At 46.3% G+C, this 26,588-nt stretch overlaps 2 protein-coding genes across 3 annotated transcripts in view; one reads left to right on the plus strand and one right to left on the minus strand.

Moving 5' to 3' along the window:
- Positions 1-13,319, minus strand: part of UXT (ubiquitously expressed prefoldin like chaperone) — a 51,620-nt gene extending 38,301 nt beyond the window's left edge. For both annotated transcript variants that reach the window (XM_078664783.1, XM_078664782.1), the window contains exon 1: positions 13,182-13,319. The gene's annotated coding sequence lies outside the window, so the exon portion shown is untranslated. The remainder of the gene's footprint in view (positions 1-13,181) is intronic.
- The window catches only part of LOC144785911 (ER membrane protein complex subunit 3-like), a 41,136-nt gene continuing 27,784 nt past the window's right edge, over positions 13,237-26,588 (plus strand). Inside the window, exon 1 of the mRNA XM_078664781.1 lies at positions 13,237-13,816. Coding sequence (XP_078520907.1) covers positions 13,662-13,816 — 155 coding nt within the window. The 5' untranslated portion in view covers positions 13,237-13,661. The remainder of the gene's footprint in view (positions 13,817-26,588) is intronic.

The following is a 26,588-nucleotide window of genomic DNA, read 5'->3' on the forward strand; positions in this document are numbered from 1 at the left end:
TGTGAGGGAAGCTTGCACTGCTGCCGCCTGTGCTGTACCTGATCTATGTGTGAGGGAAGCTTGCACTGCTGCCGCCTGTGCTGTACCTGATCTATGTCTGAGGGAAGCTTGCACTGCTGCTGTCGGTGCTGTACCTGTTCCATGTGTAAGGGAAGCTTGCACTGCTGCCGCCTGTGCTGTACCTGATGTATGTGTGAGGGAAGCTTGCACTGCTGCCGCCTGTGCTGTACCTGATCTATGTGTGAGGGAAGGTTGCACTGTTGCTGCCTGTGCTGTACCTGCTCTGTGTGTGAGGGAAGCTTGCACTGTTGCTGCCTGTGCTGTACCTGCTCCGTGTTTGAGGGAAGCTTGCATTGCTGTTGCCTGTGCTGTACCTGCTCCGTGTGTGATGGAAGCTTGCACTGTTGCTGCCTGTGCTGTACCTGCTCTGTGTGTGAGGGAAGCTTGGACTGTTGCTGCCTGTGCCTCACCAAGATTTGTCTAAGTAAATGGAGAGGGGGGTGAGAGTTGGAAGAGAGAGTGAAAGAGGCAGAAACGTGTAGAGGAATAGAAAGAGAGAAGGGATCTGTAACCTGAGAGATGTGGCATAACAGAACGCTCGCTAGTGCGGGCACTGCTGCTCGGGGTATCGGCGCGATTTGTGTAAGTGGGTGACTGAAGCAGAGTGGGTGAATATATATGTCTGATGATAGTGGATGTCTGATGATTGCATGTCTGCTGGGGTGCAGGGTCAGTACAAGTCAAGCTGTAAGTTGGTGTGTGTCAGAACTGGTTGCCTCGGGGCCAACGAAGTCTGTTGCGAGGAGTGGGGGTCAGCCTTTGATGTGCGAGAGAGCTGCCGTGAAAGGCATGTAATTAGGGGGAGGAGAAGTGGCGCTGGGGTGAATGGAGGGAAGGCAGAGAAGGGGAGGGGGGATGAATGTGACCCGGCGGGCAGGGGAGGGGGTGAGCGGGGAGAGCGGCATGAAGGTGTGAAAGCAGCAGGGGCCTGGAGTGGGGCTAAGATAACTGAGACGGCGGGCAGGGGAGGGGGTGAGCTGGGAGAGCGGCATGAGGGTGTGAAAGCAGCAGGGGCCTGGAATGGGGCTAAGATACCTGAAGCCACTCGACACGGCAGGCAGGGGAGGGGGCGTAGCGGGGGTGTGGGAGGAGTGCGTCTGAGGGATGTTAGCGCTGAATCCAACTTGCGTAATATGTTTTCTATATTTGATGTAAATCCGTGTGATGAACTGCTATTGTTATATGCCTACGGCTTTGTGTGTAACTCGTGACAATTGTGTTTAATCCGTCCCATTTACCGGATGAATAGTGCTTGTTTATTACCCAAGTTAAAAATAGGCTGTTTTACTTTTGGGTTTGTACATCCTCGTCCTCGCATCCTGACCGAGATTTCTTCGTTCTTTTGTTGGTGTTCTGTTGTCCTAATAATTGTTAGTTTGGTGACCTGAAGCTTGAAAAACATCATTGCGCGTATTTTTACTTAGGTTGTTATTTTCTAGGATGTCTTTCTGTTGCGTATCTTGAGGGTGTATTTGTAGGGTGAATTAGGCTGTTAGTTTATTATGGTGAAATAGGACTCAGGATTTAAATCTAGGAGTTAGAGTGTGGATTAGGATAGTTTATTTCTATTCTTCTTTTTGTTGTTGTATGTGTGTGTGTGTGTGTGTGTGTGAGGGTGAGTGAGGGTGTGTGAAGCTGAGGGTGTGTGACGGTGTGTGAGGGAAGCTTGCACTGCTGCTGTCGGTGGTGTACCTGTTCCATGTGTAAGGGAAGCTTGCACTGCTGCCGCCTGTGCTGTACCTGATCTATGTGTGAGTGAAGCTTGCATTGCCGTTGCCTGTGCTGTACCTGCTCCGTGTGTGATGGAACCTTGCACTGCTGCCGCCTGTGCTGTACCTGATCTATGTGTGAGGGAAGCTTGCACTGCTGCTGTCGGTGCTGTACCTGTTCCATGTGTAAGGGAAGCTTGCACTGCTGTTGGCTGTGCTGTACCTGCTCCGTGTTTGAGTGAAGCTTGCATTGCCGTTGCCTGTGCTGTACCTGCTCCGTGTGTGATGGAAGCTTGCACTGCTGCCGCCTGTGCTGTACCTGATCTATGTGTGAGGGAAGCTTGCACTGCTGCTGTCGGTGCTGTACCTGTTCCATGTGTAAGGGAAGCTTGCACTGCTGTTGCCTGTGCTGTACCTGCTCCGTGTTTGAGTGAAGCTTGCATTGCCGTTGCCTGTGCTATACCTGCTCCGTGTGTGATGGAAGCTTGCACTGCTGCTGTCGGTGCTGTACCTGTTCCATGTGTAAGGGAAGCTTGCACTGCTGTTGGCTGTGCTGTACCTGCTCCGTGTGTGAGGGAAGCTTGCACTGCTGCCACCTGTGCTGTACCTGATCTATGTGTGAGGGAAGCTTGCACTGCTGCTGTCGGTGCTGTACCTGTTCCATGTGTAAGGGAAGCTTGCACTGCTGTTGGCTGTGCTGTACCTGCTCCGTGTTTGAGTGAAGCTTGCATTGCCGTTGCCTGTGCTGTACCTGCTCCGTGTGTGATGGAAGCTTGCACTGCTGCCGCCTGTGCTGTACCTGATCTATGTGTGAGGGAAGCTTGCACTGCTGCTGTCGGTGCTGTACCTGTTCCATGTGTAAGGGAAGCTTGCACTGCTGTTGCCTGTGCTGTACCTGCTCCGTGTGTGATGGAAGCTTGCACTGTTGCTGCCTGTGCTGTACCTGATCTATGTGTGAGGGAAGATTGCACTGCTGCTGTCGGTGCTGTACCTGTTCCATGTGTAAGGGAAGCTTGCACTTGGAACGGTTGCCTGTGCTGTACCTGCTCCGTGTTTGAGTGAAGCTTGCATTGCCGTTGCCTGTGCTGTACCAGCTCCGTGTGTGATGGAAGATTGCGAGATCTGGCATAACGGAAGGATTGGTAGTGCGTGCACCGCTGCTTGGGGTATCTGCGAGATTTGTGTAAGTAAATGGAGAGGGGGGTGAGAGTTGGAAGAGAGAGTGAAACAGGCAGAAACGTGGAGAGTTAAAAGAAAGAGGGAATGAATCTAAGCTGCGAGATGTGGCATAACAGAAGGATTGGTAGTGCGTGCACCGCTGCTTGGGGTATCTGCGAGATTTGTGTAAGTAAATGGAGAGGGGGGTGAGAGTTGGAAGAGAGAGTGAAACAGGCAGAAACGTGGAGAGTTAAAAGGGAGGAGTGCGTCTGAGGGATGTTAGCGCTGAATCCAACTTGCGTAATATGTTTTCTATATTTGATGTAAATCCGTGTGATGAACTGCTATTGTTATATGCCTACGGCTTTGTGTGTAACTCGTGACAATTGTGTTTAATCCGTCCCATTTACCGGATGAATAGAGCTTGTTTATTACCCAAGTTAAAAATAGGCTGTTTTACTTTTGGGTTTGTACATCCTCGTCCTCGCATCCTGACCGAGATTTCTTCGTTCTTTTGTTGGTGTTCTGTTGTCCTAATAATTGTTAGTTTGGTGACCTGAAGCTTGAAAAACATCATTGCGCGTATTTTTACTTAGGTTGTTATTTTCTAGGATGTCTTTCTGTTGCGTATCTTGAGGGTGTATTTGTAGGGTGAATTAGGCTGTTAGTTTATTATGGTGAATTAGGACTCAGGATTTAAATCTAGGAGTTAGAGTGTGGATTAGGATAGTTTATTTCTATTCTTCTTTTTGTTGTTGTATGTGTGTGTGTGTGTGTGTGTGAGGGTGAGTGAGGGTGTGTGAAGCTGAGGGTGTGTGACGGTGTGTGAGGGAAGCTTGCACTGCTGCTGTCGGTGGTGTACCTGTTCCATGTGTAAGGGAAACTTGCACTGCTGCCGCCTGTGCTGTACCTGATCTATGTGTGAGGGAAGCTTGCACTGCTGTTGGCTGTGCTGTACCTGTTCCGTGTTTGAGTGAAGCTTGCATTGCCGTTGCCTGTGCTGTACCTGCTCCGTGTGTGATGGAACCTTGCACTGCTGCCGCCTGTGCTGTACCTGATCTATGTGTGAGGGAAGCTTGCACTGCTGCTGTCGGTGCTGTACCTGTTCCATGTGTAAGGGAAGCTTGCACTGCTGTTGGCTGTGCTGTACCTGCTCCGTGTTTGAGTGAAGCTTGCATTGCCGTTGCCTGTGCTGTACCTGCTCCGTGTGTGATGGAAGCTTGCACTGCTGCCGCCTGTGCTGTACCTGATCTATGTGTGAGGGAAGCTTGCACTGCTGCTGTCGGTGCTGTACCTGTTCCATGTGTAAGGGAAGCTTGCACTGCTGTTGCCTGTGCTGTACCTGCTCCGTGTTTGAGTGAAGCTTGCATTGCCGTTGCCTGTGCTATACCTGCTCCGTGTGTGATGGAAGCTTGCACTGCTGCTGTCGGTGCTGTACCTGTTCCATGTGTAAGGGAAGCTTGCACTGCTGTTGGCTGTGCTGTACCTGCTCCGTGTGTGAGGGAAGCTTGCACTGCTGCCACCTGTGCTGTACCTGATCTATGTGTGAGGGAAGCTTGCACTGCTGCTGTCGGTGATGTACCTGTTCCATGTGTAAGGGAAGCTTGCACTGCTGTTGGCTGTGCTGTACCTGCTCCGTGTTTGAGTGAAGCTTGCATTGCCGTTGCCTGTGCTGTACCTGCTCCGTGTGTGATGGAAGCTTGCACTGCTGCCGCCTGTGCTGTACCTGATCTATGTGTGAGGGAAGCTTGCACTGCTGCTGTCGGTGCTGTACCTGTTCCATGTGTAAGGGAAGCTTGCACTGCTGTTGCCTGTGCTGTACCTGCTCCGTGTGTGATGGAAGCTTGCACTGTTGCTGCCTGTGCTGTACCTGATCTATGTGTGAGGGAAGATTGCACTGCTGCTGTCGGTGCTGTACCTGTTCCATGTGTAAGGGAAGCTTGCACTTGGAACTGTTGCCTGTGCTGTACCTGCTCCGTGTGTGATGGAAGATTGCGAGATCTGGCATAACGGAAGGATTGGTAGTGCGTGCACCGCTGCTTGGGGTATCTGCGAGATTTGTGTAAGTAAATGGAGAGGGGGGTGAGAGTTGGAAGAGAGAGTGAAACAGGCAGAAACGTGGAGAGTTAAAAGAAAGAAATAATGAATCTAAGCTGCGAGATGTGGCATAACAGAAGGATTGGTAGTGCGTGCACCGCTGCTTGGGGTATCTGCGAGATTTGTGTAAGTAAATGGAGAGGGGGGTGAGAGTTGGAAGAGAGAGTGAAACAGGCAGAAACGTGGAGAGTTAAAAGAAAGAGGGAATGAATCTAAGCTGCGAGATGTGGCATAACAGAAGGATTTGTAGTGCGTGCACCGCTGCTTGGGGTACGACAAACAGGAGATGGTGACTAAAGTTTCAACAATGAGGTTGGAAGGCAGAAACGTGGAGAGTTAAAAGAAAGAGGGAATGAATCTAAGCTGCGAGATGTGGCATAACAGAAGGATTGGTAGTGCGTGCACCGCTGCTTGGGGTATCTGCGAGATTTGTGTAGGTAAATGGAGAGGGGGGTGAGAGTTGGAAGAGAGAGTGAACCAGGCAGAAACGTGGAGAGTTAAAAGAAAGAGGGAATGAATCTAAGCTGCGAGATGTGGCATAACAGAAGGATTGGTAGTGCGTGCACCGCTGCTTGGGGTATCTGCGAGATTTGTGTAAGTAAATGGAGAGGGGGTGAGAGTTGGAAGAGAGAGTGAAACAGGCAGAAACGTGGAGAGTTAAAAGAAAGAGGGAATGAATCTAAGCTGCGAGATGTGGCATAACAGAAGGATTGGTAGTGCGTGCACCGCTGCTTGGGGTATCTGCGAGATTTGTGTAAGTAAATGGAGAGGGGGGTGAGAGTTGGAAGAGAGAGTGAAACAGGCAGAAACGTGGAGAGTTAAAAGAAAGAGGGAATGAATCTAAGCTGCGAGATGTGGCATAACAGAAGGATTTGTAGTGCGTGCACCGCTGCTTGGGGTACGACAAACAGGAGATGGTGACTAAAGTTTCAACAATGAGGTTGGAAGGCAGAAACGTGGAGAGTTAAAAGAAAGAGGGAATGAATCTAAGCTGCGAGATGTGGCATAACAGAAGGATTGGTAGTGCGTGCACCGCTGCTTGGGGTATCTGCGAGATTTGTGTAAGTAAATGGAGAGGGGGGTGAGAGTTGGAAGAGAGAGTGAACCAGGCAGAAACGTGGAGAGTTAAAAGAAAGAGGGAATGAATCTAAGCTGCGAGATGTGGCATAACAGAAGGATTGGTAGTGCGTGCACCGCTGCTTGGGGTATCTGCGAGATTTGTGTAAGTAAATGGAGAGGGGGGTGAGAGTTGGAAGAGAGAGTGAACCAGGCAGAAACGTGGAGAGTAAAAGAAAGAGCGAAGGAATCTAAGCTGCGAGATGTGGCATAACAGAAGGATTGGTAGTGCGTGCAGCGCTGCTTGGGGTATCTGCGAGATTTGTGTAAGTAAATGGAGAGGGGGGAGAGAGTTTGAAGAGAGAGTGAAACAGACAAACGTGGAGAGTTAAAAGAAAGAGGGAATGAATCTAAGCTGCGAGATGTGGCATAACAGAAGGATTTGTAGTGCGTGCACCGCTGCTTGGGGTACGACAAACAGGAGATGGTGACTAAAGTTTCAACCATGAGGTTGGAAGGCAGTGAAGTGAAATGTGAGGAGGCACCTCTTCAAATTGTAAAACAGACGGAGGGCATTGCTGTGGGGAGGGGGTGTAGGAGAAATGCACATGGCGGGCAGGGGAGGGGGCGGAGCGGGGAGAGCGGCATGTGGGTGTGAAGAAGCCGGGGCCTTTGAAGTGAAGCTAAGCTTCACTTCAAAAGGTGTCGGAGGAATGCGGCAGAGGGAACAGACGGCGATTGCGGCTGAGGGAACTGATGTGCACGAGCTTTTAAGCTCAATGCACATGCGCATTGAGCTTAAAAGTCACGGGCACTGCAAGGAATCGCCAGGATTCCTTGCTTCTTAGTTAAAGCTTGTTTAAGCCGCAATAGGCTCGCAAGCTCGATGCGCATGCGCATCGACAGGCGAGACCTAAAAACATTTGGTTAACGTAGATAATCAAAGTAAGCCTCATTCAAAAGCGTAATCTGTGCAAAATCTTTTCACTAAGAACAGGCAAGTTAAAGTCCAATATACATTAGTGCAGCAACGTGGAGATGATGGGCCTGTTCCATGTTCCTAAGAATGAATGGGTGAATACTCAGTGTGAGTTCTGCCTGCTGACAGGGCTTTGAGCCAACCTACTGAATACTGTATACTTCAGCACTTAACTCTGAGAAGTTAAGGAGCTGACTTACACTTACAGGCTTTTAGAGGTTGCGGAGAACATACATAATAGTGCCCGAGGAACTCAGAACAGGGAACTGCTAGGGCTCAAAGCAAAAAAACAAGAAACAGAACAAGTAGGGATAGCAAATAACTTTGAGACTTTACAGAAGGCGGGGTCAGGACTGAAAGCGACGCTTGGAGCAATATGCATTCCTAGCCTCCTAAACAAGCATTTGCAAAGCAATAGTGCTCACACTTACACAAGTTTAAGCTATTGGCATTGTAAATGACAATGCCTTTTATTTATCTTTAAGTAAAAAAAAAAGGCATTGTTATTTTCAACACTAATAGCTCAAACTTGCGTAAATGCAAGACCTATTGCATTGCAAATGCTCATTTTGTAAGGCAAGTTGCTGCCATGATGGCTTAATTCTGATCTCGAATTTCAAGAGATGCAAGAACGGTGGGTTGTCTTCATGGTGCCAGCGTCCAACATATGGAATAATCTCCTTTTCAGATAGTTTTTTTTTGTGACAATCATCTCTTTTGCCCCTACTGACATGTCATTTAGAATCATGTTATGCCTAGTATTTTTGATGCTTTGGTTGACTTGAGTTTGGTAGCTATCTACAGCACTGGTGGAAAGGTAACCTGGGTTGGTGAATGATCACCGAACAAAAGACACATCACACGTTGCCATCAGGAGTCGGTGGTCACAGTAGCTTGTATTAAGGCTGGTTCCTTCCACAGCCTGAATAACTGCTGTGTGTGTGCTGCAACCTGCTCTTGACTGATATTCTAAAAGTGAAGGGTTGAGTTGGTTGTGCAACAAAGTGTTGCTAGCTAGATGTAGCAGAGTAACTTGTGTTATAAGATTTTGTCAATGAATCCTGCATCTCGGTCGGGGTTTGGCAGACTGTTTCAATGACAGTTCTCTGTCAGAAGATGATGTCTCGATACAGTTTCATTGTTGCCGGTAGGGACGCAGTCTAGCGTGGAAGGAGAGACCATGTCTGACTTCCGGTTAATTGCTGTGAACCTCCCTCGGTCTTGGCACTCGTGCAGTATTCTGGAGTGTGTGCCGGGGATTCTTCCTTGGCACAGGGCGCTTGTGTCCTCGTCTCCTAGGAAACATGTGGGGGTAGAGGCGGTATAGACAGGGTGCTCACATTCTTGTTATAGGTCGAGCGTGTGGATGCCGCCAGATGAGCTTTGATTTGGAGCATCGTTCTCTGTCAAAACTCACTCACTGAGGCATTCACTGCCTTTCTCTTCTTCGAAAACGCTTTGGTAACCCTTTCCCCGAACCTTTAAAGTGAAAGGCCATTTTTACCTTCTGAAAAATAACCATGATTCAAGCTACACATAATATTTTCTCGAGACACCTAATATATGAGTGAGCTGTGTCCGTTTGTGCTGTTTCTGTTTTGTCAAAATGGTGGTGGCATATGCACGTGTGAGGGTGTTGCACCTTTTTTTGGTTTGTTAATTTTTAATTCTGGTGTTAGCCAAGACCATTGAAATGTAATATGTTCGCTGAAGAAAAAAAAACAAGCCGCCAGCCCGCGCTATGCAATAAATAGACAAAACTGAGCGCAGCGCCGCTTCACCGACACCACGCTCGGTTTCTTTATATATTTCTTAACTTTAACACTGAGCGCGGTGTCCTTGAAGCGGGCGCTGCGTTCTGTGCTAAAGTTAAGAAATATATAAAGAAACTTAGAGCGGTGTCCGTGAAGCGCCGCCGTGCTCAGTTAAAAGTTAACAAGCCCGCGAGCAAAAGAGACGCCATGCGGTGCGCGTGCACATTGGATGTCCGGCCACTAGCTGGAAGCAGAGAGGTGATGCCATGCGCGTCAACATCGCATGTCCAGGCGTGCACATGGTTTGTCTCCCTTCGCTAGCAAAACCGACAACAATAGTCTTGCCAAGGCGAAGCGGCGCATGCGCTGCATTCGCTAGGCGATACCTTAAAAACACACCTTTGGTTAAAATACTGTGCATAATTGAAGGCAAACGTACACTGGCGTGTACCTTACTATCAGACGCTTGTTCGGGTTGGTTAAGTATTAAAGGGCGATGTTTTCTTTACTTTCATCACATATATGCATGCAGTACGAGTATGGCACGAACACAGGACAACAGGGAACATCACTGACAAAACTCACACATGGAGTGTGTGAATGTCAACAGTTAGATTTGCAATGTTATTCATGTATGACCTTTCCCCCAGATTACTACAACCAGCAGGTGTTGGGTGGGGTAGTCGGCGCTGTTGTTGCCTGCGGTGCAACATGAGAGCTCGGTAGATAATGATCTTGGAGATGCCCGACTGGAAAGGGACCTACGAGGTTCGCAATGTACGGCTCATAGTGAAGTAATGGAAGAAGGTGATCAAGATTATTTCGGACAGCAGCATCTGCCTCAGAACAGCCCCAGGGCATACGGCAGAACACCGATAACTTTATCTACACACCCAATGTCCTATAAATGAATTACATGCACGTTAGAGTTAGAGTGCACATGATGAAACAAAATGAAAAATTCAACTGTTAGGCAAACTAACGAGATGTAAAGAATAAAATCAACACAATACTGTAAAAGTTACCAACGTGAAATAATTGTGTCGAACAGAAGAAGTGCCAGGGCTAAATGGGAGCCTTGAGTGTGTACGTTCTAAACTTCATGTAATAAAATGTAAACGGAACAAGCAGCTCAGGGAAAGAAAGGAGGCTCACATCAAAAACTCTGAAAAAAGTGCTCTCTTCTCTCTTAAACACCTCAAGAAACTGAAACCTTTTCTACCCCACAATTACCTCAAGACAGTAGTCCAATCCCTAGTTCTCTCTAAAATCGACTACGGAAACGCCATCCTTACAGGGACTCCAAAGGCTCACCTAGCCCCTCTAAGAGCTGTGCTGAACATGTCCGCTCGACACGTATCTGGAGTTAAAAGATTTGATCACATCACTCCAGCTCTCAACTGCCTCAATTGGCTTCCCATGGAAGGGAGATGGATCTATAAATTGGCCTGCATCACACACAAAACCCTTCACTCTCCTGACTCCAACTACTTAAATAACAAACTGAGTAGAGCAGGTCAATCCAGAACACTAAGAAGCTCCAACTCACTCATTCCTCCGAAATTGAAAAAGAAACCACCCAATACCACAGTACAGAAACTGCTATGATACACATAATTGACGACGCCCTCCAAATCCTAGATCAAAACGATACCTGCCTCCTTATCCTTCGTGATCTCTCCTCTGCATTCGACACCGTCAAACATGAGAACTTACTCGATCTATTAAACACAAGAATGGGTATATCTGGAACTGTGCTCAAGTGGTTCACGTCCTTTCTACACAACAGAACGCAGAAATTCAACAGTAACAACTTGATGTCTTCTCCAATACCGGTAACGCTAGGCGTCCCACAAGGATCCTCCCTATCCCCAACTTTGTTTAACCTAGTTATGGAACCTCTCACCACCTTGCTACAAGCATCCAATGTTCAATTCCACATGTACGCCGATGACACTCAACTTTATCTCAAAGTACAATCACCCAAAGACATTATGCTCTTGAATTCAACGATCAGAAGCACCCAATCATGGTTGGCTGCTAATCATCTCAAGCTCAATGCTCTTAAAACAGAGTTCCTTTTGATCTCACCGCCTGCGAAGATCACTACCACTAAAATCTGGCTTAAACACCTAACCGCACTCAATGTTCATCCCACCATTGTGGACTCAGCAAAATCTCTAGGCATAACACTTGACACCAACCTCAACATGCAGGAACACATCAACAAAGCAACTAAAGGGGCGAACTACCAGATCAATACCTTAAGGAAACTCAAACCCTTCCTTCCAGCCAAAGATTTCCAAACTGCGGTACAAGCTCTAGTCATCCCTCGAATAGATTACGGCAGCATCGCCCTCTGCGGTCTCCCCCTAACTACCACGGCACCCATAAGAGCTTCTCTAAACGCTGCAGCGAGACTCATCACCGGTTCAAGAAAACACTCACACATTTCCCCTGACCTGAGAGCCCTGAACTGGCTGCCTTTTGAAGCCAGAATTCATCTGAAAATCGCCTGCATCACGCACAAGGCTGTTCACCTGAGCTCACCCGGATACCTCGCCCAAAAGCTGACGATTTCCGGAGGCTCTAGAAACACTAGAGGCACAAACAACCTCCTGCTAAAGCCCCAAAGATTCCGCAAGGAAAAAACGTATAAACGCTCCTTCTCAGGAATGGCACCCAGGATCTGGAACTCACTCCCCCCTGAAATCAGACTCATCTCCTCTACCATGCTTTTTAAGAAAGAAGTAAAAGCTATCCTCATGGCTAAATACACTTGAACTATTACTGGGGAGGATATTTACAGACGTTGTACCATTCAGTTTTACTACTTTTTTTGCATTTTGGTATGACGCGTGTTATTGACCTGCCTGAGTGTTTACGCTATCAATTATTTGTACTTGTATCATTATTGATGTATCTGGCTGACTATGCTCCCACATGTACCTTCCCCACTGCAATTGCTATTTACTCACACGTTGTTCCTTTCGTCTGTAAATCGCTCTGATATCTGCAAAGATCTTGTTCGCGCTATATAAAACTTTCAAAATAAATAAATAAAAATAAATACCGATCGTTTTCTGGCAACGCTCCCAGGATATGGAACGCTCTCCCTGGAGTCCTTAGATGCAACCCCTCCTTCCCCTGTTTCAAAAGGGACCTGAAACTCCATCTCCTAAACAAATACTATCATGACCAACGTCAATCAACCTAGTCTTCTTTATCCGAGTTGTCTCCTCTCTCTCTGGACACTCAAGAATAATGGGTAACTGGACCATGTCACTCTCGCCATTTCTTTTATTGCTCTCTCCCCCTCCGCTCCACTGTATATTTACTTCCCATGCTGTATTTTTTCTGTGGTTTGCCTACAATGTAATGTATTATCCTTCTGCTGTTTACTATGTGTATGTAAAGCGCTCCGATACTTACCGGTCAAGCTAGCGCTATATAAAACTTTAAGTAAATAAATAAAGAGATGACCGCAGCCTCGATTTTACGCCGCAAAATAAGTAAGTGTCTGAGGGAACGGCAGAGACGCACATGCAGCTTGGAACGCCATCCAACTGAAGGGACTGCTGTGGGAGAGACCGAGTGAGCAATACCACGGTCAAAAAGTGATGGGCGCAACAGTGAAAAAAGTTCTGCCAAAATAACACAAGAGCAATGCAAGTGTAATAAAACAGTGCTTGGCTGGTGCTCCTACGAGGAAAAACAGAAATGATGCATAGCTAACTGAACCAGTTGGGTGGCAGCAAATAAGAGCCACACTGGACTGAACCAGTCAGGAGCAGGAGGCGGGAGTAAAGTCCTTTAATTGATCACAACTGTTCTTGCTGCAGGCAGCGTAGCCTCGACCTTAAACCTGCATGGGAGTTGGGAAAGTCTGCCATTCACACAGGGAACCAAAATACTACCCACATAGGAACACAACAATGATAACACTGCCACTCATGCACTCCACAAGCGTACCATGCTACCCGCCTTATAATGCGCTTTAGCGATCCACAGAGGGGTATGAAACTATAAAATGCTACTATACAATATTGGTATTCAAATAGCCTAGACATCACTGCTACTAACAGATCTGCTATCATGGGACGATTAAAAATGCGAGTGGGGTTAGTATACTACGACTAAGGTCATTACAACTGAGCAGGCAGTAGAAATTGTCATTAAAAATGTGTGACACACGTGTACACTTCATAACATGAAAATGGCACACGGTTCTCTGTGAACCTATTTTCCCCTCGGCTCATGGTTTCCCCCGTCAACCTAGAGCTACCTAAAACCATTCGTATCGGAGCGCCAGAAAATAAAAAAAAGAATCTCTGTACTCAACACAATGATGCAAGGAACTATATTTACCATCTGGGTGCGGAACCACTGCTCCCAAGTCCCAAACCCCGGACGTGTTACTGATACTTCCGCCTTTAGAAGAAGAGCTTCCGGTTCAAGTTTACGACTTCCGGTGTACAGGACAGGTGTGTTTGTGCTGTCCATGTGACCAATGAGCTTCCTTTTCAGGACTTTAGGAAGCTGAGAAACACCCCGGAGTTTACCGCCTCCTGCCAGGTGCGCGGTAACGTCATATCTCCCAGCACTTCCGGTGGGCAGCCAGTCTGACGTCAAAGCGTAAGCGGAGCGACTTTCTCGTGGGTGTTACGTCACAGGTTGGTGCAAAGAGATGTCAACGGCGATGACGTCACCGTTTTAACTGCTCAAGTTTTGGACTTTGTGCGGGTCATCTTGGGGACAGTTGTCGGTGGGGTCCAAGGGCAGTCGTAAAGTTTTTAACTTCCAGCACTACTTTGGAGTCATCCGGCAGCAGTTGGGCGAGAGGGCATCATGGCGGCCGTGGAGCTGCTCCTGGACTCCTCTATCCGACTCTGGGTGGTGCTGCCTATAGTCGTTATCACCTTTTTTGTGGGACTTATCCGACACTACGTGACCCAGCTGCTGCACAGCGACAAGAAAGTGGAGCTGGAGGCAGTCTCTGACAGGTGAGGTCAAACTTTAATTTTACTCTTTCTCCTGGGAAATGAATGTGATCTCCGGTGGCCTTTCCACTTTCTCAAGTCAATCCAACTATTTATCAATGGTTCCATCTCTTCGCTGTTAGCCGCACGTGCATCCACAGAACACCTACTATGCCTGACTTTGCCCTGCATCCCTTGGATTATGGGACGCGTATTGTGTATGAGTTACTACACTTTCTAGCCACTGCCTCTTAAGACCCCTGCACAGTGCCAAGCGGTATTAATTATACTTTTTTTTTAAAAAGTAATCTCGATTACGTGCCGATGCGTGGTATTTATTTATTGCTGTTTAGCATTGCATAGCCATTTTAGGTTTCATTTTGCCGATTTTAAATTGCACCAACAAAAAGATTTGGCAAAGCCAAAAAAGGCTTGACTAATTACTTTGCCAATGCTTGCTTTAAATTCTCTTTTCCCAGCAGAGCAGTGTCCGCACACGCTACACTGTTCCCTCGCTATTCTACAGAAAAAAACCTTTCTAGCTAGTGCGTCAAGAATTATCATTTCTATTAAAGATCCTTTATTGCAAAACACAGCCAATGAACAGTTAACAAACAAAACTACATTTCTCATAACTCCCTTTTCCTGTCACATACACCAATCATAATACGTTACTTATGTTCAATAAATTATCAGTTTGCCATTATAACTCCTCTTTACACAAAATCACAATGAATCACTAAACTAATTCCACACCGAAACCCAAGTGTGGAAGAAGCACGCGGTAGTGTGCTCATCTTCAGCAGCGTTGAAAGTCGCATAGCTTAAACTTCAGTAGTTGAATAAGTCCTGGAATAGAGCTGGGACTCGGATGTCCTACAGGGGTTAAAACTCTGCACGAGGAGTCAGAAGATACTCTTTGTGAACTTTTACCATGCGATAGAGGCAGGGTCAGATTCATAGAACTGGAAAAGAGGTTGGCTGGGGAGGCATGTTACAGTTGGTGCTCGCAGGAGATTTCAATTGTCACCTTTGTCCCAACGTGAAAAATAGTGGGGGCAATTGGTCTTCTTGCCCATTGTAAAAGGGCCCCCATTTAGAGCACACCACAGAGTGAAAAGAGCTTGAAAAGGTGCTGGGAACTTATGCACTCCAACACACCCTGGACCTACTGAAAGGAGGGGATTCGGGTTGGGAGTGCCCAACTTTTAAAGGTAGAGGCTGCGACTCAGTCATAGATTTTATCTTTGTATCAATCACATTGAAACGCGAGGTCATGGGGTTTGGTATAGAGTGGAGCTAGGGTGACCAACTGGCATTGGTGCAAATTCAGGACAGTGAGTGTAAAAATTCAGGACAAAGGGTCGAAATTCAGGACACAAATTCAGGACAGGAGGTCAAAATTCAGGACAAAACTACATGACAATTGGATACGTTTTACAGACACATCAGAGGTCGCGCAATAGTATAGAAGTAAGCCCAGCCATATCCAAACATATTCAACAATTTGCAAACCTATCCATCATGTATCCTTCCATCTATTATTTCACTCACCCATCCCCTCATCCATCCTTTCACTCATCCATCCATTATCCATCCATCCACCCTTTCACCCTATCCATCTGTACACTCATCGATCCACTCTTCTATCCATCCATCCATTCACTCATCCATCCAGCCATTTACCCTTTCACCCATCCAGCCATCCTTTCACTTACTCATCCATCCACCCAGTCACTCATCCTTCCACCCTTCCACTCTATCAGTCATCCATCCATCCTCCCTTTCTCTCTCCATCGACCCTTTCACTTAGTAATCCTTCCTTCCATCCATCCACCCACCCATCCATCTACTAATCCATTCACGAATCCATCCATTGACCCTATCACTGATCCATCCTTTCTCTCATCCATTTATCCTTTCACTCCTTCACTCATCTATTCATCAGTTTGTCCATCTACCCTCCCTTTCACTCACTCATCCATCCTTACATCCACCCTTTCACTCATTCGTCCATCCATTCACCCTTGCATTTGTCAATTCATCAATCCATCTATCATTTTACTTATCCATCCACCCACTCACTCATCATCCACCTTTTCACTCATCTATCCTTTCACTCATTCATCCACCCTTTTACCCATCCAGCTACCCTTCCACCCATACATCCAGCCATTTACCTTTTCTCTCTTCCATCCTTCCACTCACTCATCAATCCATCCATCCTCTCTCACTATCCATCTATTCAATCTTTCATTCATTTACCCTTTCACTAATTCATCCAGCCATCCACTCATATAAATTTTTAGCGGAGCCTTTTTGACAAGAGGTCCATCAAGAACTTCACCCTCGCTGCAGGAGCCACTCCAGGACTGGGACAGAAGCCACCCAGGGCAGAGACAGGATCCACCACAGGAGGGGGACAGGAGCCATCACTGGGGCGGGGCAGGAGCCATCACAGGAGGGGGAACAGGATCCACCAGAGTGGGCACAGGGGTGGCCATGCAGTATTCTAGTATAATCTTGGTCTCTTCCAGGGTGGGGTAGGGCTCCTCACCCCTTCCTGAACAAGACAACGAGAAGACAGGCTCTTTCCAAAATGTTAGTTTTGCCATCCCCCACTGTGATGTACAGTACTTATAGGAGATGCTCCAAGAGCACTGATTTAACTGATTGTCCTCCATACTTTGTTAATCAGTGTGGGTGTGATTGTGCCATTTCTTAATGTTATTACATTAAGACTGCATGTTAGAAGAACCCAGGTTTGTTTAAAATGTAGTGACAGTACTTATTTAAGCTCTGTGAAGCGAACCAGTGCTGCGCAGTGTAATCAGGGCCGGTTCTAGTATTTTTGGGGCCCAGGGCAGAAATGGAATGTGTGAAGCCCTCCTTAATCGCAGAGACATGGCGCATTCAGGGCTGTTTGCATCTGAATAGATGCCCCTGCTCCTGAAGCTGCCGCCCCTCCCTCTCCGTCCCCTTCAAGCACCTTTAACAGCTCATCAAGGGCTGAAGGTGTGAGGGGTGCCATCCCGCTGTGCCTCCAATGCTGCGGGGTATCTGAGCTTTGCATCAGAGTCATGAAGGGAGGAGGGTGGAAGCTGTGCCGGCTTTAGGGTAGTGCGACCGGTGCCCGGGTTAAAATTACGGACAAATGGCGTCCGTTAAAGAATCCTTCACGGACAACGGACAGACGGCCGAAATTACGGACTGTCCATGAAATTTACGGACGGTTGGTCACCCTAAGTGGAGCGCCTTCAGTGATCATAACTCCCTAGTCATTGTATTGAGGGACCCCAATAGGACAATACCCCAAGCAAAGAAGGGTGAGAACAGGGTGTTAACAGCGGTTGACCAGGGGAGAAGGCGGAGATGGTCCCAGATGGAAGATGCTGCCTTCTATGGAGCATTAATGGCGGACGAACACCGCCATGTGTGGAAGTGCCTGAATCCGGCAGTGAAGGGGGCTGATTTAGTCAAGGCCTATGAAGGGGTAACAATGTATATCGATGGACTCCTCAGGGCCAAGCCTGGAAAAAAAGGCACGGTGGAACAAGGGTGGTTTGATCAGGCCTGCTCTAAGGCCCTGAGAGAGCTTAAATTGGCACTGAAAAGCCGCTCCGGGGATAAAAACATGGTTATGGCATGTCGAGGCCAATATAAAGAGGCGGTTAAGCGCCGCAAAACCCAACTCCAACAGCAGGCCTGGGAGAATTTAGGGGAAGCAGCTGACACCAAAAACATGACGGCATTCTGGAAGGTCATTAATGAGCCATGCTTCCAAGATAGGGATAAGCCTAAGATTGTAAACCATATCTTGTCGGAGTTCTGGTTCGAGCATTTTAATGACCTATACAATTATACCACCCTGGAGGATTGTCTAGTAACTAAGGAGGGGCAAGGAAGGGAAGAACAAATAATTTTTACACTGAATTAAATCAAGGCGAGCATGGAGGGATTGACTAGCAATAAAGTGCCGCGGCCAAACGGGGTCCCCCCTGATTTGTTTTGGGCTCAAGCTGATTTGTGGGTCCCAATATTGACCAGGGTTATAAATGCTGCAGTAAGCACGGGCATGCCTGCATCTTGGTCCCCAGCAACAATTGTACCAATCTTTAAAAATGGAGATAGGGAGAGCCCGTCTTGTTATCGACCCATCTCCCTCATTGATGTGTCCATGAAAGTCCTGGGTCGGGCTATACTCAATCGTTTATTAAAATGGGCAGAGGAAAATAAGATCGTTACGGACACACAGTATTGGTTTAGGGTCGGTCGCTCTACAACTGACCAATTCCTTAATCAGTACCTCCTGACGGCCAAGTACACGATCGCTAGTTAAGAGACAGTGTACCTGGCCTTTATGGACCTGACGGCGGCATTTGACCGGGTAAACCGTACAAAACTACGGGAACTCATGGAGGAGCTAGGAGTGGATATTGGGCTAGTAAATATCCTGAGATCCCTACACTGGAACACCGTCGCCCAGGTTCGGTATAATGAAGAGGGCAGCATGACTGACCGGTTTTCATGTACACGGGGAGTTAGACAGGGCTACAGATTGGCGCCCTTTCTATTCACCTTGTACATTAATGGTCTGGAGAAAGCATTGGCCGGTCTGGGAGTGGATTCGTCAAGGATAGGGGCCAGGGGGGTTCGGGTTCTGCTTTATGCAGATGATGCAGTATTGCTGGCCCGAACTCCCCGGGCCTCCAAAGATTGTTAGGCGGGTTTGTCCATTTTATGGATGGGCTGGACCTGTCAGCAAATTTGGCTAAATCATACATAATGGAGGTAGGAAAGGTGCCCAAAAAGAACTACAAATACATGATTGGGGCGCATTGTATAGAAAAAGTTCAGTCCTTTTCATACCTGGGGATATTAGTTGACTCTCGACTCAATTTTAAACCTTTGTTGGAGGAAAAATGTTGTAGCCTTACCAGAAGCACGGGTGCAATTATGAATTGCGCCCAAAGGTTGGGCCACTGGTCTCCCGACCAGGTTCTGAATCTCTACAATTCAATATGCTGTGCCAAAGTACTCCATGGCAGTGAGGTATGGGGCTGTGTGGATGCTAAGTCTCTCCATATTGAAGAGAACAACTTTTTCAGAAGATTATTAAAAGTGCCTCAAAGCACCCCGGGCTTCACTGTTCACGAGGAATTGGGTGCTGCTTATATTAGTGATAGGATAAAATTAAAACCCATAAGTTGTTGGGTTAAAATCTGGACTAACCCAGAGGCCTCACTGACAAGTGAACTTGTAAAGGATTGCATGGCAAGGGATAAAGGGATGAGAATCCATGGCTTAATTATGTTAGGGAATCCTTGAGGACCTGGGTCATCCCAAATTGTTCACTTACCCAACAAAATTGGTGGCCAAAGACAAGGTTATGGTCAAGGGGGAGATTTTGAAACATTTGGGTTCCAGCAGGGAAGATTATGAGATAAGAAAGCCTTCGGTGAGAATGCACATTCTAACTAAATCCTGCTTGGGCATTGAACCTTATTTGTATCTCATCCACAGTGCCCAAGATAGATTCTTAATGACGCGTTTTAGGCTGGATTCCCTACATCATAGCCTTGCGGTCCCAGTAGGTTTTACCAAGACGGTGGAGCAGAAGGGCCCCTGCGGCTGCGTTCATCGATCTCCGCAGGATACCCTTCATTTTGTACTCCTATGCCAGTTTTACATGCACCCTAGGAAACATTTTTTTAAAAGGATTTCAAAATAAGCTGGCTTTAGGCAGGCTAAAGCGGCTTTATTATATTTAAAACTTTCCTCTGAGATTTTAACGTTGTATTGTACTGTACATTTTTTAAGAGTGGCAATGCGTCTCAGGAACACCAGAGGGAATGTGTGACTGGCCCGTTGCTTGTCCTCCCACTGGTGAAATAGAAAGTATGTGTAATGAAATGTATAAATGAGGGAGTTTATTTTTTTTTATGTTAGCAGGGCTAGCAACGCTCATTAAGTTATGTTCCCCTGGTGTCGAAATTTTAAATGTATGAATTGTTTTTTAGCCTGTGCTTCTATGGTGGTGTTTTTATGCCGAATAAAGTATATATTGAAGTCCTGGAATAGGTTGTCGTTGGTGGAGAGATTGCAGATTTGTTTCCTTTATGCCATGCCCACTTTGACTTTGCAGGAATCCTCGATAACTCATTGCAGGAGCCCATGTCTGATTTGAATCGCTCTTAGTATGTGGGCAATCTCAGTAAGTCGAGCACAGCAGTTACATTCTCACAAGTCTTATCTGCTAATGTCTTATACTCTCTTTAAGTTCGCTTGAACTTTCTGACCTGAGAACATATATCTAAAGAATTCAATACAGTCTTTCAGGAATTCTCTTTTTTCCTGGAGTAGGGTGAGCCCATACCCAAATAGGCATTGTACCACTGCATTGAGGTGTGACTGCTCACAAGCGGGTTGATTTTCCCGGACTTTGCAATGCGTTCTATAGTGGAGTATGCATCATCGGGCAGTTCTTGATCATTTGGCAAATTTGAAAAATGACAAGTCCAGTCGAGCTTCTCAAGTGTGTCATAATTCATGCCAGGGGCCAAGCGTCTGAATGGGGTCCAAACTGTCTCTAGATTAGCTAATGATGAGCTACTACAGAATCAGAAATGTGCAGCCTTGTATGATCACTTCAATGGTAAATGCATGTCCAAATGGTAGCTGATGCTTGTTCGATTCCTGTGTGAAGTATCATCATTCCAGTAGCCTCATATAGAATTGTAGATATATAGCTGTAAACTGTGAGGATGTCATTCACTGAGAGGAGCTCAGTAGACAGCAGAGTTAGTAGGAGCGTAATTCCAGTTATCTCTGAAGTAAATCGCCACCCTGAGCTGAAATTCTTCACTACTCTCAAGTGTTAGATGGAAGCACTTGTCTGTGAGCAGTATGTGAAACAAAGTTTGAGGGTCTTTTTCCGGGAGTGGTTGGCCTTGGTCATGATTTATGCAGTGTTTGGGGAACACACAAGCAGATAAAACCCTTGTTTGGAGTTGAGATTTTTTTCAGATCTTCTGTGAGTAATAACATGGTAATCTTTAGTCTTAGACGGGTGGTTCTGATGTTTTTCGACTTACAGCAACCATTTCTTTCGAACACAACGTGCAACAGTGGTGTAGGGTTAAATTAGCGGATGAGTTAAGCGTCAACATGTTTGTAGACTGCACATCTTTTTTAAAGAGCGGGTTCATTGCTAATCTCGCAGAGGTACCAATAAAAATGCCAGTGCTTTTGTTTAGTAGCTTAACTGCTTTGCAAACTGTCACTCTCCATCTAGTGTTGTGAGGAGTCGGTGCCCAGCTTTCAGTTGAGGTGGGGAGTGCCCTTTTGATTGTATCCATTGCCCAAAACAGTCTGGTACTTTTGCTAAGTAACTGATAAAATCACACCTTGTTGAGTTCCGAGGGTCATAACGTAAAATATATGGCATGTCAGAATGCATAAACCTGAGGCAGGATGCCTTCAAATGCAACTTTTGTCCCAACAGGCATTGAGCTTCCTTTAATTCTTCTTACTGGAACTAGACTTTAAATATTTGTTTCTTCTTTTCACATCTATCCTACCCCTTTGTTTGTTCTTCTCCTCTTCTCTAGATGTGATACCCAGAATCCTTTTCTGACCTGTACTTTGTTTCCTATTCCAACAACACCCAGAGCATGTTCTGACCTGCCTGGCAGTGGTTTAAATCCACCTAGTCTAACCTGCTTTCCTCTTTAGCTGCAGCTCATGAATGGAAGCTTTCCAGCTGGCTGAATATAAACGTGAAGGAAAAGTTTGTCTTCAGGAACAGAGTCCTGGTACTCCCAGGATCAGACTTGGTACGTGGATGCCTGGCATTAACTTACCTGAAGTATTTCAGAATCTTGCCCTTTATTTCGATAAGCAACCTGTCCTGGTTCTTCAGATGAGCGCAGTGAAATTCACATTAATTCCAGTTAAACTCTGTATATCATTGAGGTCTATTTTTTTCCCAGTACTATGGCAGGGCCTTCTGTCCGAGTAGGCATCTTTATGTAATTCAATCAGTGCAGAAAATTCTCAAGTGAGCCACGCAACTGTTGACAAGCCTAAGAAACATCTAGCTGCCTGCTCAAGCTCACACTAGTAGCCAACAGTGACTGATAATCAGAGTAGTACCGTTTATCCTAGGAGTGACATTTGCAGACGTCGACAATCTACTCCTTCCCCCTTCAGGTGCCTCGGATGTTCAATCACCGACTGACCACTACCTTGAATCTATGAATACAATAGTCAATGAAGTCGCCCCACTGCAATTGAAGAGAGTCTCCACCAAAATTTCTAACCCCTGGTATGACGATAGACTCAATGACGACAGGCGTACTATGCGAATGGCTGAGCGCACCTGGAGATCGGACCCTTCAGCACTGCACCTCAAAAGGCTTAAGAACAAGAGAAATGCCTACTTCAGGAAAATAAAGCGCACAAAGTTGGACTTCTTCAGCCGCCAGTTAGACCAAGCAAAAAACAGGCCAAGAAAACTGTTCGAACTAATCAAGACCCAAACAAAGACACAACCCGTACAATCAAACAACACAACAAGCGACACCCCACACTGTGAAGCCTTCTCTGTCTTCTTTAAGCTAAAGACTGACAACATAAGAAATGACCTCATCATGGATGTAAGCCGATTCCCCAACCACACCAGAATGGCTAACACTCAACCTAAAAACAAGGCATCTTGGCTGTACTTCGATACCTACTCGGAAGAAACAATACACAAACTGCTCTGCACTTTGAAGCCCTCTATTCACCTCACAGACCCTCTACCTGCTAATGCTGTAAAAGACTTCATCCCCTTGCTCCTCCCTCTATGGACCAAAATCATCAACTGCTCCCTGCAACAAGGCCTCATTCCAGACTCCCTCAAGGTGGGGCAAGTCACGCCTATACTCAAGAAACCTACAGCTGATCCGTCTGACCTAAACAATTACCGGCCCATCACCAATATCCCCACACTGGCCAAACTGCTGGAGAAATGCGTCCAACTCCAACTAACAAAACACATTGACCAATTTGACCTCCTCAACTCTCATCAATCAGGCTTTCGAGCGAAACATAGCACGGAAACAGCTATGACGCACATAATTGATGACGCCCTCCAAATTCTTTATCGCAATGAGTCCTGCCTCCTCATCCTTCTTGACCTCTCGTCAGCATTTGACACGGTCAAACATGAGAACTTGCTGGAGCTGCTAAGCACTAGAATGGGTCTATCGGGAACTGTTCTCAAATGGTTTTCGTCCTTCCTTCACAACCGGTCTCAGAAGTTCAAGATCGACAATGTGCTATCTTCACCTGTGCCTGCAGATCTAGGTGTTCCACAAGGATCCTCCCTCTCCCCCACATTGTTCAACCTCGTCATGGAACCGCTCGCCACCTTGCTCCAAGCTTCCAATGTCCAATTCCATATGTACGCCGACGACACACAACTTTACCTAAAGCTTCAATCCCCGGAAGATATCAAACATCTGAATTCCACGCTTATTAACACTCAATCTTGGCTAGCCGATAATCACCTCAAACTAAATGCTCTGAGTTCCTACTCATTTCACCCCCGGCGAAAATTTCCACCACCCAAACATGGCTCAATAACCTAACAGCACTCAATGTCCAACCCACCATCGTGGACTCAGCGAAATCCCTAGGCATCACACTCGACGCCAAGCTCAACATGCAGCAGCACGTCAGCAAAGCCACAAAAGCAGCTAATTTCCAAATCAACACACTGAGGAAAATTAAACCCTTCCTCCCTGCTGAAGACTTCCAAACTGCTGTACAAGCGTTAGTCATCCCTCGAATAGACTACGGAATTGTGGCCCTCAGCGGACTCCCGCTATCCACAACAGCACCCTTAAGAGCCTCCCTGAACGCTGCCGCGAGACTCATTACTGGCTCAAGAAAACATTCGCATATATCCCCAGACTTAAAGTCCCTAAAATGGCTGCCTTTTGAAGCCAGAATTCAGCTAAAAATTGCAGTTATGGCACACGCGGCCGTGCACCACAATGCACCCAACTACCTCGCTCAAAAGTTGTCTATATCAGGAGGTTCGAGGTCCAATAGAAGTTCAAAAAATCTACTCCTGAAACCTCGTAGATTCCGGAAAGAGAAAACATACAAGCGCTCCTTCTCAGGAATGGCACCCAGGATCTGGAATGCGCTCCCCCCTGAAACCAGGCGTATCTCCTCCACTGCACTCTTCAAGAAAGAGGTGAAAACCATCCTTCTGGCCAAGATCTCCTGAACCTTATAGGTGCTGGATCAGAGACCCTGCACTGCTTTGTATCAATGCTCACCTTGTCCTTGGGCACTATACTTCTACTTGATGGGGACACTACTACGCTACTTTCTTACTACCGACCAATATATGATACACGTTGGTTCACTGATTCACTCTCCCGATGCCCCCACTCAGTGCTCTCTCTATACTAAAACATTGGTATAAGCCTTCCACACACCCAAGACGTACCTGAACACCTCTGTAGTGGGATCAATGACTTGTGCCGTCTTATATTACTGGTTTACCTGATTGTATATTGATATGTTTTATGTATGTTATTATTATCCTATCATGTTAGTGACTACTACACTGCTCCCATTACCTCTGTTCATCCCTACTGCCCCTACCCTGTCTTTGTGAAGCGCTCTGATATCTGTAAGGATCTTGTTCGCGCTATATAAAACTTTGAATAAACACTGTTTCCCTGGTGAGTGGAGTGTAGGGGCTACTGGCTGTCCTTTTGGTGCCCGTAAATAGCCCAGTTGGTCTAGTAGCAATTGGGCCACATAAGGAGCAGTTGCTGAGTAGACTCTTCTAAGTACATCAGGTTCCCTACATGAGCTGTGGAATAGACAAGGGACGGGGTAGAGGCTATCAGGCTAAGATTTAGCCTCCGTTGCAAAGATACTTCATACATTGTCTCACTGTCTGTAGAACAACCAACTGTCCCACAGTGTGAAGGCTAGTCTTTCGGAATTTGAGATGGTTCTTTCTTTTGTTCTTGAGGTCATAATGCAAAGTTCCATATGTGTTGCTGATTATTTAAAGGGGCCATAGGTCAGAACTTACTGATGGATGTTTTTCCGCTTATTGATCTAAGTATCAACCCAGTGAACTTTGGTCCAGTTTCCATGATTGCTTTCTGAGGCGTAAAAATCTCGGTGCAAGTGCAGGAACTACTGCTTGTAATCAGCCAGTGCATGTGTGCATGAGTCAGTTTCAGTCCAATGCTAATATGCTATAGAATGGATCTGAGGGTGGACCCAAAAGACAGCGTAACACCGACACTTCTAGAGAGAATTTAAATGTGGTTGGAGAACTGCATTCAGCTTTTATAAAATATGTCAGAAATCTAGTTGTCTCTTTTGGTGACAGCAGCATTCTCAATATATCAGCTCTCCCTTCACAGCCTCTCTGATTATGCTAATTTTACATCAGTGTTTGAACTCTAGCAAATTTCTAATTTTCCTGGAGTTAAGCAAATCTACATTTAGGAACAGGAAGGCTGCAGGAAGCTGTAGGCCCAGATTTGGAATTCCCTGTGAGTCTGTACAGTCACTAACTTGAATGTTGAAGTCTATTTATTCACCCATTCTTCACCAATCTCTTCCCACACTAGAAATGATTGGATGTTTTCTCCCGACCAGGGCATGAGTAGAATTGTTTTAAATAGGGGGCTTGGCGGGGGGGGGGGGGTGAGTGCAAAGAGAGCTTGTAATCTCTCAGAAGGTTTTAGCATGACCAAATCAGCTAGGTTTGAAAAAGGCTTGAACAGAAACGCTTGAAGACAGACTCCGAAAACCAATCTGCACACTTATTTATTTATTTATTTATTTATTATAGAGTTTTGTATAGCGCGAACAAGACCCGTGGGTATCAGAGCGCTTAACATCGAGGTAGGTTACACATTGACAGTCCAATATCAATTCTAAAAACAAACAGATATAAGGTAAAAGGCGCTATGGCTATAAGGGGTGCCTAAATAAATATATTCCAAACACATGTGCAATTAGTAATAAAAGGTGAGAAAGGCCTAGTTCATAACACGGTCCATATCAGTAGATAAGGTGGGCCTTGCGAGACCCCAAATGCATGAGGACAAGGGGTTGAGATTGCTTGGTTAACCCGGACTCGTTGAGTTCTGTTGCTTAGGAATGGATTAAACCATCTCAGCACACTACATCACATTACATCGAGGTAGGTTACACATTGCCAGTCAGATATCAGTTCTAACAACCAACAGATATAAGGTAGAAGAAGCTGTGGCTATAAGGGATGCCTAAATAAATATACACTTCATGATCTCCTCCAGTCGGATACCGGTCAACAAAGACTCCATAGCCATGCCAGCCCTAATAGAGTGTGCTCTAAAAATAGAAATATCCTTGCATGCCTCTGACATGATCAATCTTACCCACCTGGGCAACATAGTTGTTGACACTGTTGCAAAAAGCTTCTTGAGTGAAATCAATAGTTGAATGACACTACATGATCTATACTCACCTAAGCGTGATTTAAAATTTGTTCAAGCAACGAAGAAGCCCTTTTTGTTTTTCTGCCAGTGCTAAAAGTTCATGGGGTAAAACTTGTACTAGAATTGTCCAGGGCTCCGACACCCACAATATGAAATTAAGCAAAGCAGGTCGCCAGCTTGGCATACAATTGTTTCTTGGATAGTTCCTTCTTAGCAAACTAATGTAAAAACTGCAACATCGCGATGACAACCCAAATCTACAAACCAAGCTAAACTAAAATATA

This window comes from Lissotriton helveticus, chromosome 10 (assembly GCF_964261635.1).
Source record: "Lissotriton helveticus chromosome 10, aLisHel1.1, whole genome shotgun sequence".
Classification (NCBI taxonomy): domain Eukaryota; kingdom Metazoa; phylum Chordata; class Amphibia; order Caudata; family Salamandridae; genus Lissotriton; species Lissotriton helveticus.